The sequence below is a fragment of the Thalassophryne amazonica genome, chromosome 4 (genome assembly GCF_902500255.1).
Source record: "Thalassophryne amazonica chromosome 4, fThaAma1.1, whole genome shotgun sequence".
Classification (NCBI taxonomy): domain Eukaryota; kingdom Metazoa; phylum Chordata; class Actinopteri; order Batrachoidiformes; family Batrachoididae; genus Thalassophryne; species Thalassophryne amazonica.
In genome coordinates, this window is record NC_047106.1 from 118,541,974 (window position 1) to 118,557,234 (window position 15,261).

A 15,261-nucleotide genomic window follows, 5' to 3' on the forward strand; every position below is an offset into this window, starting at 1 on the left:
TTATCAGACCAAAATTTATTGGAAGCTAATTAGTTCGCTGATGGTTTTCAAAATTATCTGAAGATCAAATCTGATAATGAAAACATTAGCTTTGATAATTAGCGGATAAACACATATGTATAAGGCAACCTGAATTAAAGGAGAAATGCCACTTTTACCAACCTGTACCTAATTTCTGGCATAAAATACGGCTGTTTACTCACCAATATAACTTTGCTGTCATTAGGAGTCCATGGTTCAGCCGAAGTGTTCAGGTTCAAATCTGGTTCAAAGATTTTTCTTCTTATACTAAGATGGATTAGGACTTTTTTGTAGAACGCAGTGCCAACTACTGTACAGGAGGGACGTAGCAGTCAATATGTGTCAGATTTCAAAATGGCTCAACCAGACATGCAATAAAATGTCAATCATCTGGGTGGCACCTGGGGTGTCCAACACCCATACAAGGAAGTGTTCAACATTTGACATTTCCTGTTTCACTGTAGACTCAAAATTTAGCACTTCCTGTTTGTCTCAACTTGCCACTGAATTCCCATGAGAGTTTGTTTATTGTCAAGCCAGGAAGTGTCGAACCAGAAAGTGTTCAACATTTGTTTTTAATGAGACAAACAAAAATTTACATAGAAACCTTGTTGCTTAATGCTGACAAATACACTGTATTTGTCTTTCTGATGCTTGATTCTGCTTTTTTTTTTTTTTTTTTTCTTTTCTCATTGTTTGAGTTGCGGCGTCATCCAGAGATGGGTGTGGTATCTGTTCCGGAAACCTCCCTGTGCACTGGCAACATTTCCTGTATGTTTGTTTTGTGAATTGTTTTGTAATTTGTGTCTGTACCATGGCCCAGGGTCACCCCTTTGAGTCTGGTCTGCTTGAGGTTTCTTCCTCAGATGGAGTTTTTCCTTACCACTGCTGCTCTGGGGGTTGGTAAGGTTAGACCTCACTTGTGTGAAGCGCCTTGAGGCAACCTTGTTGTGATTTGGCGCTATATAAATGAAAATAAATTGAAAATTGAAATTGAAAAACTTAGAGGAATAAATACAACAGTAAATACAACATATCAAAGAACAGGTTAATTAATAAACAGCTCAAAATCTGGCACTTCCTGTTTGACACTTGACACTGAATTCCTGCGAGATCCCATGAGATCTCCTGTCTTGTCAATCGAGGAAGTGTTGAACATTCGACATTTCCTGATTCATTGTGGACTCAAAATTCGGCACTTCCTGTTTCAGTCTCAACTTGCCACTGAATTCCCGTGAGATTTCACAAAATCTCGTCTGTCATTCCAGGAAGTGTCGATCTAGGAAGTGTTCAACATTTGACATTTCCTGTTTCACCGTGGACTCAAAATTTGGTTCTTCCTGTTTGGGACTCCCTGTACCATGAGTGAGCTTTGCGCCGCTGTGTGTCGCTTCGCTTATATTTTTGATTTTGATGAAGATGTCTGGTGGAATACAAACAATGAGACACATGAACACTTCAGAAAAGCATTACCACAAAGTACATACTTTATTTCAGGCCAATTTCAAATATCATATGAAGAGAGATATAACAGAATTTATTGTTCTAAAACACATGCACATATCTATCAAAAAAAAAGAACAAATCATTACTGCCGAATATTAACTCAAATTTCATGTGCATTTAGAAAACTCTAAATACAAAATCCTTTAACTCATGTTATTAGTCCTACAGCTACTATGACAGTCAACAGCTAATAAAGTCTGACAGTTACACGCTAAAGTAAGCATAAAATCAAGATTCTGTGAAAAAAATGCATCACTGCGATGTAATGAAAACTGTGTAGCCGTGCAATACAAGCACTGTAGTGTATCACTCTTTAGTTGCACTGTTCTCACCAACACTGTATAGCCATCTTAAATTCATCAACAAGCTTTACTGATCAATAATGTCAAAACTAAAAGGTTCCACACAGAGTATATTCTCACAGCTAAAAAAGAAATACGATTTTATTCATGATTTCGGACTCCTTTAAAAATAACTGATCCATCGAGTTAATGCTGAAAATTTCAACCAGTGTGACAAACTGGTGAGGCATCTTCACCAAAAGTCTGATTCTTACTGCAAAGGTGTAGCTGTGATGTAAACATCAAAAATTATGACTTAAAAAATGTCAGCGTTTTGTTGTAATTACTTGATCCATGAGAATGTAAACATGCGAGCGCTACTCAAGAATCACTTGCTACTGTCTTCTGACAGCGCATCCTTTAACCTCAGCTAGTCACTCAAATACAACAACAAAAATCTCATCCGAGAAAAATTTTTAGAACACAAATCTCTCAGCTGGACCTTATTCAGCCGAGTCCAATTAACACTTAAAACCTACATCGTGTCGTCATTAGCTTATACCGTTTGTTCATCGAGGCTGGCTTTTAAAGCACACAGTTTGTAGACTTGGTTTAAATGGAAGCACAAATAAGCGTCATCTTTGGAATCTGCAACAACAATTTCTGACTGCGATAATAACCCGACTGCTTCTGTGTGGATCCGGAAGAAATTCAACCATCCACTTAACTTGTCTCCATCAAAGTCAAATCCCGCCACTCTATACACTACCCTTTGACATGACTCGTACACCTGCTAAAACATCTCCCAGTTGTAGCCTAAAAACCTCTTATTCAACACGCAGCACATTACGGCAAAAATGGCTCGATTTGCTCTCTGGAAGATACGTTCAAACGTCACAGCTCTTTTATATCGTGCACTGTAGTGAAAGCTGTTTCTCTGTCCAGAGTTCTTGGTTAGTGTTTAGGAACGTCATGACGCTGAGGAAAGAAAAAGCTGCGTGTGATCAAACATGCAATAACACTAATATGTATATAGTAAAACAAACAAAAAAACAAAGAAAATTAGCCAAAAAGGGCAAAAACTCAATGTGTTTGTTTCTTGGCAGACATCATCACGCCGATGAATTAACCGTCAACCCTGTTAAAATGCATTACGAAAGAAACTAAAAACACAATGCCATTTCGACCTAAGATATAATACACAAGTAGTAATCTAAAATACGAGTACAAATAAGATAAACCCAGGAGTGAATCATGAATTAGACTTGGATAAGACTGAGATACAAAGAAGAGAAATCCCTAAATCCCCTTATAATGCGTTTATAAAAAAATAAAATAAAAAGGAAAATTCTGATTACTGAAAACGAGATACTCTGAAGTTGATGAATACAATCTATTGGATTGCTCTTACGGCCGCATTACGCACTTAGTAATTGTTTTGTTGCTCACTTCTTCTCTTCATAGAAAAAAAAAACACAACTGAAGGCACTTGATCGAACAAATACTTTAACTTAGACTCGCTGGCACAGCCAAGCAGCAATGTAGTCGGTCCCCGGGCTCCTCACACCCGCCAAAGCCAACACGTCCGAAATGGGCCTCGTGTTACCTTGACTCCAAATCAGTATTGTTCATTTGACTTCACATACATCATTTTTGGTTTTTCAGGCTTGTTGAAATTTTTAAAACGAGCAAAAACTTTAAAAAAATCTAAACAAAACATAAAAAGAGATATAAAGTTACAGAAGCTAGATGCAATAGTTTCAAACAGGCAAAACTGCTTTAAGCTTTATAGTAGGAAAAAGAGGAACCAGAGAGTCCAGGATATTACTTATGAAGGTAGTCCTTTCAGAAGAGTACATGCACCCAGCTCAGTTACAAGCAGTTAGGAGCGCCCCCTGCTGTTGGAAAAGACGCCCTAGATTCACTGACAGATGTGTGAATGATATGGGGACCCTTGCGTAATTGTCTGTTCATGGGCCAGCCTTGAAAACACAGACAAAATAAAGCAAAAACACACGGAAGAAAGAGGAGAACAGAGTACTGCCTCAGAAGAGTTTGGCCTTACACGCAGAGAGACACAGACAGACGTCTGGAGCAGCTCGCTGAAATGTCTTGTAAAAGCATCAATGGATCCTTCACAGATGAGAGCAGGCAGCAGTTTAGAGCGTAGGTAGAAGACGAAGCAGCGCCCTCTGCAGGCCTCTATAACCATGTGAGGAAGCTCTCCTTTTCAATCTTGGTAGCTGCCAACATAGACTCCATGTCGTTGAAGATGTCAGAGGTCAGGGCCTCCTGCAGGCTGGGCATCAGCTCCTCACCCTCCACCGTCATGCTTTCACCCTCCAGAGTGCCCAGGTCCACGTCTGTTCCCGGGATGGCATCCAGGTAGTCGGGGAAGTGACTGGGCTGTGTGGCCATGGAGGTGGGAAGCGAATCCCCTGAAAAAATTGTTTAAAAAAATACAATTATTTCACAATGTACATGTTGCGAAAGCAGGTAGTTCCTCACAGTAAAAATATTTTCATGTTATACAGGCTGCTGCCCCTCAGGAAACAAATAAAACCAGATGGACAATCACTTCTGGACCATCACTGGCAACCTTCACTCATCAAATAGTGATATCAAACCCGCTGCCACGCACTCCACTGTTGACTCCTGTGCGACAGATACCAATGAAGAAGAAATACACCCAGTCCAGTGTGGACGCAGACTGAGTTGAGGATATGTCAATGTGGATGCATGCTAACAGCTTCAAGCTTAGCTGTGTTAACGTGGACATGGTCTTAAACACAACTGGGTGTTCCAGTGGAACAATTACCCCAAATGCACATCAAAATAAAGCAGGGCAATGTTTTGATTTTGGAATTTTGGAAGACCCTGGGCAGCACAGTGGCTTAGTGGTTAGCACTGTTGCCTCACAGCGAGAAGGTCATGGGTTCAATTCCTGTGGCCTTTCTGTGTGGAGTTTGCATGTTCTCCCCGTGTTTGCGTGGGTTTCCTCTGGGTGCTCCGGTTTCCTCCCACATCCAAAGATGTGCAGGTTAGGTGGATTGGAATCTTTAAATTGTCCGTAGGTGTGTGTGTGGGTGTGTCTGTGTTTGTTTGTCTGTTTGTGGCCCTGTGACAGACTGGCGTCCTGTCCTGGGTGTACCCCACCTCGCACTCTATGGCTGCTGGGATAGGCTCCAGGCCCCCGCGACCCTTAATTGAACTAAGTGGTAGAAGATGAATGAATGAATGAATGAATTTTGGAAGAACCACTTATTTTCCCTTTCGTATGGCTAGCATACTGGCATAGTACAGTTCTACGCTTTTTACTCTTTTAGTTCATTTTATTAGGAAACGGGCCGTGCCGCGGCCTCAACTTTACCTAAATTCTTGGTCTTTTAGTGAAGTTTAGGGCTAGTGGCCGGCGATCACCTTAGTATTTCTTCTGTTTTTCTTGTTTAATGCTGACAAATTATACTGTATTTTTTGTCTTTCTGATGCCTGATTCTGTTTTTTTCTCTCTGTTTAAGGTGCAGCTCCATCCAGAGATGGTTGTGGTATTTGTCCTGGAGACCCTCCTGTCCTGTGCACCAACAGCTTTTCCTGTATATTTGTTTTGTGAATTGTTTTGTAATTTGTGTCTGTAGCATGGCCCAAGCAGAGGGTCACCCCTTTGAGTCTGGTCTGCTTGAGGTTTCTTCCTCAGAGGGAGTTTTTCCTTACCACTGCTGCTCTGGGGGTTAGTAAGGTTAGACCTTACTTGTGTGAAGCGCCTTGAGGCAACTCTGTTGTGATTCGGCGCTATATAAATGAAAATAAATTGAACTGCAACGGACTTTCCACCGTGCTGTTCTCTGAGAGTCCAACATTGGCCCTGAGGTCCACTGGTGCCGCTACTTATCCCCAGATTCCATACGATGACGTTGATCAGGGTCTACAACAACCCCCTGGATGACACACCTGTCTGCTGGTACCCATTTACAGCTGGGTAGATTTGGACAATGCAGTTTAAGTGTCTTGCCCAAGGGCACAGGCATGACAGGGAATTAATCCCAGGTCTACATATTGGAAGCCCAACTCCTTATCCAACCTTATCTTAGTATCCCGAAGTAACCTGCTTGTGCAAAGAAACTAACAAATTTAACTGAACTCTCCTAAATTTTCTGAGAATAGTCAAACATCCAACCAAAATTCTGCCAGAAAAGTGTTGTTGGCTACTTCAAGCATCTGGTCAAGGTGAAAGTTTCTAAAGGTACTCATTCATTCATTCATTCATCTTCTACCGCTTAATCCAGATATGGGTCGCGGGGGGCTGGAGCCTATCCCAGCAGTCATAGGGCGTGAGGCGGGGTACACCCATGACAGGACGCCAGTCTGTCTAAGGGAACTTCATCCACATATTTGGCATATTTTTGACCCTCTGTTAATTTCAGAAAACATAAAATAATTTAAAACTTTCACAAATTGTTTTGTTTTTTATGAACAATGTATGTTGCATAATCATTCTTCCCCAGAAAATCAAAATAAAACCAAAAAATACCATTCAATGAATTCATGTAAGTCCAATACTGCCATTATGTTCATGCCAGTGGGAATTGCTACAATTGTACTACTCTAATTAATTTGCTTAGCGGAGCGCTGTGTTTTTAAAAACTGAGTTGGGAGCTGGACTTCATTTTATAAACTCAGTATCAGCACATATTCCAAACCAGTTTGCTGGGTTTGTTGATCTCTGCTGAGCACAGTACTAGTAATGCGGGTAGTAAAGATTACGATCCATGACAACAGGGTGTTTACATTCATCCCTGTTCCTGCCCAAATATAACAGAGACGATGAGAGTGCTGACGCTGCTGCCTGACAGGTGATCATGTCATTTTGCTACCAGATGTACCTGTGTCCATTTCATCCACACTGTTGAGGAAGTCATCTGGAGTACGAGGGACGCTGTAGCTGCTCATGCTTAAACCACTGTCTGTGCTCTCATCCCTGGAGTGGTACGTTCCACTAAAAACACACAAAAAGTAAAAAAAAAAAAAAAAGACAAAGAAACCTGATTTAGAAACTGCACAAATGTCACCATGGTTATAATGATATACGACAGCATGACATGCGATGTGGTGTTTTTGCTGAAGTGACACAAATTTGAGGCATATTTATATTTGAGGCATTTTTGAGGCATTTTTGCACTACGCCTGCAGCATCCCAAGCCAGTCAGACCTGCGGCCCATCTTTAGTTCTCATAATTAAGAGTTTATCAGTGGCAGCCGGGTATCATGTGGGCACCCACTTGACCTGGTCTCATAGCTGTAGACCTCTCAGCAAGGAGGGAGCTACAGAGTGGCTCATGCTGAAAAAAAAAAATGTGGCACATGGTTGTGGTGTCACACAAGAAATTCTACTTTTTGAATTTTTGAATTAAAAAATGCAGCTAGGGGAAAATAGGGAGAAAAACCAAACAAAAAACAAAACCAAGATTTGGAAACAGTATCTGCCCTCTTTAGATTCATAGCAGTGTTCCAAACATATTATTGCAGTAGATAAACAAAACAATCCTTCAAATTAGATACAAGCAACGCATTTGGCACGAATACTCCTTAGACCTTACTCTTTTGAAAAATTACAACTGGCCTCTTGAATGTTCAATAGGCAGCCAGGTAGAGGTCAATTGAAGAATTACACAGGGGTCAAAATTAAAAGATGCTCCAATCATATTGAAAAGTACACCACATTATGTGAGTTAGCAGGGTTTTAAACAGTAACAGTTTGGACCATGTATCATGCTTAGTTATCCTGTTACAGGGTAACATATGTCATAGAATCCAATGGGCGTTGACATTGTTTGACCTTTACTTTGAAGACCAAACATTCAATACAGTCAAAACTATTCCATTTATTAATCCTACTGGCTCAAACAATCATTTGCATCACTTTTTACCAAAATTGGAGCAACTTTAACTTTTGACCCCTGTACAAACTGAAATGGACCTTTGTCACCATTCTTGTTGTTTTTACCTCATAACTCCATAACATTCAGGCACAGATTGTTCAAACTATACCTTTATGGAATATTTATGATCAGGCAAATAATGTGGTGTAGTTTTCAATATGATTGGAGCATCTTTCAATTTTGACCCCTGTGTAATTCTTCAATTGACCCCTACGTGGCTGCCTATTGAAAATTCAAGTGGCCAATCGTTTTTTTCAAAAGAGGAATGTCTAAGGAGTATTTGTACCAAATTTGATGCTTGTATCACCATTTGCAGGATTCTGCTCTAAATATTCTCGTATCTGCTGCACTATATAATATATATATATATATATATATATATATATATATGAACTGGCTGCGTTCATGGATTTAATCAAACTAAAGGGAACCATAGTAGATCCAACTGACAGTTACGCTGTTGAAACTGAGCTATTTATAATGTTGGAAAAACGGCAATAAAAAAAAGATGCAACAGTGAGACAAAGAGATGGATGACATTTAACAAGCTTATACTAATTAGAAGAGGAAAATATGTCAGCTGAGTATGGTAGAGACAAGATGAATGAGGCCATTGTGAGAGGAGGGGAGGGGAGATTAGGTCGAGCTGATGACTGCGAGGTCCACGCGGTCTCACGGTCTCGTTGCTATACAGATCTTCCCCCGACAAACTACAGTTTGGACCCTTTCTGGAGAATTCCACCGTGATTAAGTGCGAAGTTCTGTTTCGTGACCTACTCATTTGAAAGTCGTGGTGCTTCCTGGTTTTGCATTTCATTGCTTCTGACTGGTGTTATTACACTCGTTGCACACCAGAGGTCAACACTGTGCAATTAATTTCAGCACATAGCTGCTACTCTGAATGAGTCATGAGCATGTGAAGCCAGTTAAGCCCAGATACTGGCCTTCTGTTTTTACTACTTGTGTAACGCGGGAGCTCACACCAGAGCTCAAACAGCTGAGCACACAGATTTAACTCTAAATATGCATTCGGAACTGAACGTGAGGCCACTGGTGTAAATCAGTGGCACCTCAGTGTGACTGAACCGTCAGGAGGGAAAGTTTCCTCTGGTTGTCTCCTGTATGAAACCGACCTGTTGAGAAATGGGTCAGTGCTGTTGGCAGTCATGGTACGGGCATCCTGGGCCATCGGGGAGGAGACAGGGTTCTGGGTGCCGCCATCCTGCTCCATGCTGGCGGGCAGCTGGTTTCTTAGAGCGAGCTCCTGTGAACGATAAAGCACGAGTGAGAAACTCCACCCTTAACCTCACAAGATAATTATATGCAGCGACAGAGTCATGAAACTGTGTCACGATCATCACATCTCCCTGCTTTGGGGCTGTGATGGCAGAAAATGGTTCACTCAAGAACCGACAGTAAATATTCCACTAAAAATAGATCAGCTGAAGCAGGTGGTCACTGCTGCAGTAGAAGCTCAGCCAAACATAATTCTGTGACCTGCTTAGAAAGTTTTGTGATTGGAGCAAACTGAAGTAAGCTCATGTTGTTACTCACACTCACTCATCTTCAACCGCGTATTCCAATCAAGGGTCGCGGGGGGCTGGAGCCTATCCCAGCAGTCACAGAGCATGAGGCAGGGTACACCCTGGACAGGACGCCAGTCTGTCACAGGCCCACATACAGAAAAAACACATCCACACCTGCATGCACACCTACGGACAATTTAATGTTTCCAAGCTACCTAACCTGCGTGTCTTTGGATGTAGGACGAAGCTGGAGCACCTGGAGGGAACCCACACAAACATGGAGAGAACACACAAACTCCACACAGAAAGGCCACAGGCGGGAATCGAACCCATGACCTTTAGCTGTGAGGCAACAGTGCTAACCACTAAGCCACCATGCTGCCCCATGTTGTTACTATACTCCTATAATTTAAAAACATTTCATTAATTATATAATAACATTATTCTTTGTAAAATATACCAAAGGATCATAGTAATGCAATAAAAATTAAATATTCTCTAATATTTTACTGTCACACAACAACAAAAACATTAAAAACAAGAGCAAACAGAGATGTCTGACGTCCTCCAGTGTGAATCCGGATCAACTCCAAAATTTAATGGAGTCTTCCATGGCCTAATATCTATCTGTGGTGCAAATTTGGTGAGAATCCATGAAGTAGTTTTAAAGTAATCCTTAAAAGCCTATATAAAGTGTAATCTTGATAAAAAATTTTGATCTAGAATCCGAATCCAGATCTGGATCACCTCTAAAATTTAATGGAATCTTCCATGGCCTAATATCTATCTGTGGTGTAGATTTGCTCAAAATCCATGTAGCAGTTTTGGCGTAATCTTGCTAATAGACAGACAGACATAACCGTCAATTATGTCCTTGGTGGGCGTAAAAAAAAACAAAAACAGCCAGGCCTGGATGATTACTGGTGAAACCCGGGAAGTACTGAAGACAAACCATATTGACTATATTGTCTTAAGGCCGTTTTTGCTTTCGTGCTGCCGCACATCCGTAAAGCTTCTGGCCAACACAAAGAAGAGGATTGTCGCAATCAAATGACGCAGAGGCCTTTTCATGTGCTAACATGCACCCCCACCAACTCACAACAGCACGAGTTCTCTGCTGCACAGCGGGCTTGAAACATGCAAAAGTCATGTTGAAAACTGAGGAGAAACATCAATAACACTGATGAATTTCAGCACACAGAAAATTCAGGAACTCTTCTTCTTTGTATCTTCTGCACTGCACTTTCTCGTTCTCCGTGTAGCACTGCTCCCAGTGTGGAACTACAAGAACAAGCAGGCGTGCTGCACCCACCTGCCGGCGTGGTGCCATCGTGCAGCAGTGCAGGAATCAAAAGCAGCTTTTACACCTGACAAACTAATTAGCAAGCCTGTTACAAGAGGCTAAACTGCTAGCTGAGTTCAGCAGTTATTTTACTTCTGAATGCTGGAAACACACACTGTTATTAATGTTCTCCCTTTTTTTTTTCCTCAGGGCTAGTACAGAAAATCTGCATGTTGGAACAAATTTTATGTTGGATGGCCTTCTTGACACAATTCCAGATGTGCACAAAGAACGTGTGGGTGGTCTTGAACCAGAGATCTTCTGTTGGGGAGATGAGGACAGTAAGCACTTTTATCACATATTATAACACAAATCTGCTCTATACTCATAAACCAGCCCTCATGAGATACAAGAAAAATAAGGCAGTTAAATCACACACTTTTCCTATCAATTTTACTGCCCTGGAAACTGTGGCAATAAAATCAGGGCGATACCAGGTTTTGTGTCGCCCCGCTTTTCATCCAATCAGGCATCCCCATTTCTCGGCCCCACCAATGACACACCCCCATTTTGTGTTACCCTGGTGACAAGTGCAGGATCCTGATACAGGGTATCACGGTGATCAAGGTGAGCTCCCGAGCAGGGAGAATTCTACAACTTGAGTCTCACACTGAAGTTATGAGACATCAAGAAGTTACTGAAGAGGACACTCATGACTTAATAGAGAGACACAAGAACAAGAACACCAGCAGGAAAACAGAGAGTGAAACCAAGAAGGAGAACAGAGGGCTACTTGTTCTTTCTCGGTGCAACTTGACAAATGGGGTTGATGATAATTATGTGGTTCCTGTTAATTATTTTTGTTGGAATATGTGATATCAAAGTTTCTGGCCCTTTTCTACAGAAGCGTATTTCTGTAAATCCGTAACACCGCTGACAGTGACAGATCACTGACATTACTCGTTGTTTCCCACGTGAGATATTTGTTGTGGGCCATCACATTATTAGCACTGACAAATTGAATCTCTATTTTTTAGCTCCTTAAAATTGTAAATAAAAATAATTACTTCTCTGCTGGGGTGATTCCCACAACCTATCCAGGCCACGCCCTCTGTCACATACATTTACACTGGCCCAGTGTGTGAATGGCTCCCCACCTCTGTGCACACCTCAGTATGAATCAAAACATTATCATGCATGGGAGGAAGGACATGGATGTCAACTGCATATAAAACTCAAGAAGAGGAAGGAAGGAATGTTGTTGGTACAGAGAAAATGGCTGGCTGAATAATTCCGGAGTTCATGAATGGCTCATGTCGTGAACATTGTCCCACAAATCTGTCCAAAACTGATGCATTCTGACATTGAGATTAATACTGACAAATATTTTCCAAGACTAAAAAGTCTGCACAAAGGCAGACTGGACCATAAGTATTACAGGCTTAGAAACTTAAGAAAACACAAGTAGGAAAGCTGAACGGTAGAAACAAAGTGATTAGATATTCTGTTTGTTTTGAAAGTTTCCATCCAACCAGTGCTAGTGTGGCAGCTGAAACAGCAAGAGAGGGTCAGGAAGAGTCATGTACAGACATATTTGTTCTGTGACAAGTTTTTGTAACTTGTGGTACAGAAGGAATGAAATAATCTAGATGGATTTGTAGCACAGAATTCCAGCTTTAATTTAAGATGTCATCCAGGGTGCTTATTCCTGGATTCCTCAGCATGAAGCTGATGAGAACTAATGACTCTCTGTGCATGGGACGCCAGTCCATCACAGGTTACGTCGCCGGCCAAGTCTGGTAGCCATTTACAGCTGCATGGGCACAAAAAGAAATCCAGGTCTAAATAATGATAGGACAACACCCCTTATTCTATTTTCTATACCTGCTTACTATAAACAAGGGTCACGGGAAGGGGGCGGGGGGGAGGCAGTGAACTGTAGCCTATCCTAGCAGTCATATGAGACGGGTAGACCCTTGACAGGAAGCCAGTCTACCACAGAGCCGCATATAGACAGACAAACACATTCACACACCTATGGTCAATTTAGAGTCAATTCACCCAACTTGCATGTCTTTGGAAGTGAGGGAAGCTGGAGCACCTGTAGGGAACCCTCGTGAACACAGGGAGAACATGCAAACTCCGCAAAGAATGGTTCAGGGTGGGAAGCAATCTCGCGACATTCTTGTTGTGAGACAACAGTGCTAACCACTAAGCCACCGTGCCACCCAAGCTATAACATTTTGTTGGCAATTATTATTAGTCTGACGAACAATGGTCATCAATGAAATTTATGTTGATGCACCAGTTAATGCTTGTGTGTACAAAGTTCTCCTCTACTGTTACCTGAGTCCTTGTTCCTGTCGTGGTGGTGAGCTGCCGACATGTCGACCCTTTGGAGAAAAAGGTCGACATGTTGGCAAGATGCAATATAAACAAAGGATAGGAGCGGTATTGGGATGATCGGCGGCAACAAAAAAGAGGCAGAAGTTCTGATGAGAAATGTTGTGTGCACCCACATCTATATGACGTGTCACTGACGCTGCACAGCAACAAAATGTGCTTATTAGAACAACTGGAAAGAGGTCAGTTTTATATGGTCTGAGGATGCCAGTGTGCCCTCTAGTGGAACCCTCCAGTAACATGCATTATATATCAGCAAATATCACAACATAGTCTCTTGTCTACGCAAACACATAGTTAAAAAGCAAATATGTTTGTGCCCTAGTCTTTGGGAGTGATAAAAAGGACGGCACTTTAAGGTGGTGTCTTAGATCCCTGGTTGGCTTTCTTTACACTTCCATTCCCTCCAAGATGTGCACCCCCTTGTTTTTTCAGTGAAGGTAATAAACTGCAGAGTCTGAGGTATTGCTCCGTCTGTGCTGAGGTCATGTGTTTGTGCAGTGGCTGTTTAGTTTCTCCTCTCGGCACTGAACAGAATAAACAACATTGCTCTTCTTGTGACATGGAATCTAAATCTTAGGGTGTATAAGAGTCTGTCACAGGAAAACTGGTATGTCGTCTTATCCAAATATTCCGTTGAGCTTCTTGGACACTCAAACCCCGTATGGGGTAAGAAGATTTTTTTTTTTTTTTTTTTTTTAACTGATCTGTCTATTGTTGCTTTGCTGGATCTAGTTGCCACCTTGAGAATCATGTCCTTAGTGGGGTATTCAAGCTGATTGTGACTACAAGTACAATCATAAAAAAGGCCACGGTAAGCCACTTGTTTCTAGAACAACAGTGTACTTTCTGTCAAACTATAACTGCAATTTCACATCTTTTTAATAAACTCCTTTGTGCCACATCACTGTTGTGAAGCTCTGACTGGTGAAACAACAGACGAAAGTTGCACTTTGCTTAAGGCCCCTTGACACTTTCACAAATTTGATCCCCGCACTGCTGTGCAATTCGTCGTGCCAACGCATCCTGCTTTGTCCCACTTGACACCACGCTTTGTCCTGCTTGACGCCATGCTATATAAAATAAGCATTTTGTAGCCGGTGACATGTTTGCTCTCAGAATTTGGTTGATGAAACCATTCTCTCATCGGGGAAATTATCTACAGCTACAGGTTGTCTCATGTTGGTCGTGTGGTGGAGAACACATTTGGAATCTTGTCTCAAAGGTAATAGGGCAGCACAGTCTTGTTTGAACCCTGCATGATATCGCAGGATTTGACCACTTATGGGGACAGCCGCGCCCGTTGCGCAATATATACACAGCATAACTTCACACGGATAAATGATGTACTGTTTTGGTTTTGGCTGCAATGACCGAAGCATTTGCGAAAAGTGCAGTTTTTTTTGTTCCCAGTGGAAAGAAGGGAAGATGAGGTGAATGAGAGAGGTTGTGTCGGTAATGGCCCAGTCACACGGCACACGACGATTCCTGAACAAAGGGAAAAAAGTAAAAAAGTCCCAATTCGTTGAGAAAAGGTGGACGAAAGAGCTTTATCACCAAACAGTAAGAGCACAAAAGGGACGAAAGAGGAACTTAACAAAACCGAAGCTAACAATCTCTATGCTTTAAATGAAACGTGCCTGGAGCCACAGCTGGAGCAGTGTGTGTGTCTGCATCTCTGAGTTCCAGGACTCAGTGCTGGGACGGAGCTCATAGCACCTGAGTCCTGGAGAAACTGCAACAGAAGCTGTGGAGATCTGTGTGCACGTCAGTGGACCACCTGCTCTGGTTCCTCGTCCAGAACAAAAGAGGGATCATCTTCATCATCAGAATCCACACTGTCTGAAGACATGCTGCGCGCTCCACCTTGCTCCAATTAGAAAAAAAAAAACTCTGGTGTGCCGTGGTCACTGCTGTATCACTGTATTGTGTTAACTAAGCTATATATTGATTTATAACAGAAAATGGGAACAGAAAAGGGGGAATAAATATACACTCAACAAAAAATATAAACGCAACACTTTTGGTTTTGCTCCCATTTTGTATGAGATGAACTCAAAGATCTAAAACTTTTTCCACATACACAATATCACCATTTCCCTCAAATATCGTTCACAAACCAGTCTAAATCTGTGATAGTGAGCACTTCTCCTTTGCTGAGATAATCCATCCCACCTCACAGGTGTGCCATACCAAGATGCTGATTAGACACCATGATTAGTGCACAGGTGTGCCTTAGACTGCCCACAATAAAAGGCCACTCTGAAAGGTGCAGTTTTATCACACAGCACAATGCCACAGATGTT

The 15,261-nt window shown here is 41.8% G+C and overlaps 1 protein-coding gene across 1 annotated transcript in view; it reads right to left on the reverse strand.

Moving 5' to 3' along the window:
- Positions 1-1,488: 1,488 nt before the first annotated feature.
- The window catches only part of yap1 (Yes1 associated transcriptional regulator), a 59,084-nt gene continuing 45,311 nt past the window's right edge, over positions 1,489-15,261 (reverse strand). The window contains exons 4-6 of the mRNA XM_034168475.1: positions 8,878-9,008; positions 6,689-6,801; positions 1,489-4,246 (exon numbers count right to left, since the gene is read on the reverse strand). Coding sequence (XP_034024366.1) covers positions 4,011-4,246; positions 6,689-6,801; positions 8,878-9,008 — 480 coding nt within the window. The 3' untranslated portion in view covers positions 1,489-4,010. The remainder of the gene's footprint in view (positions 4,247-6,688; positions 6,802-8,877; positions 9,009-15,261) is intronic.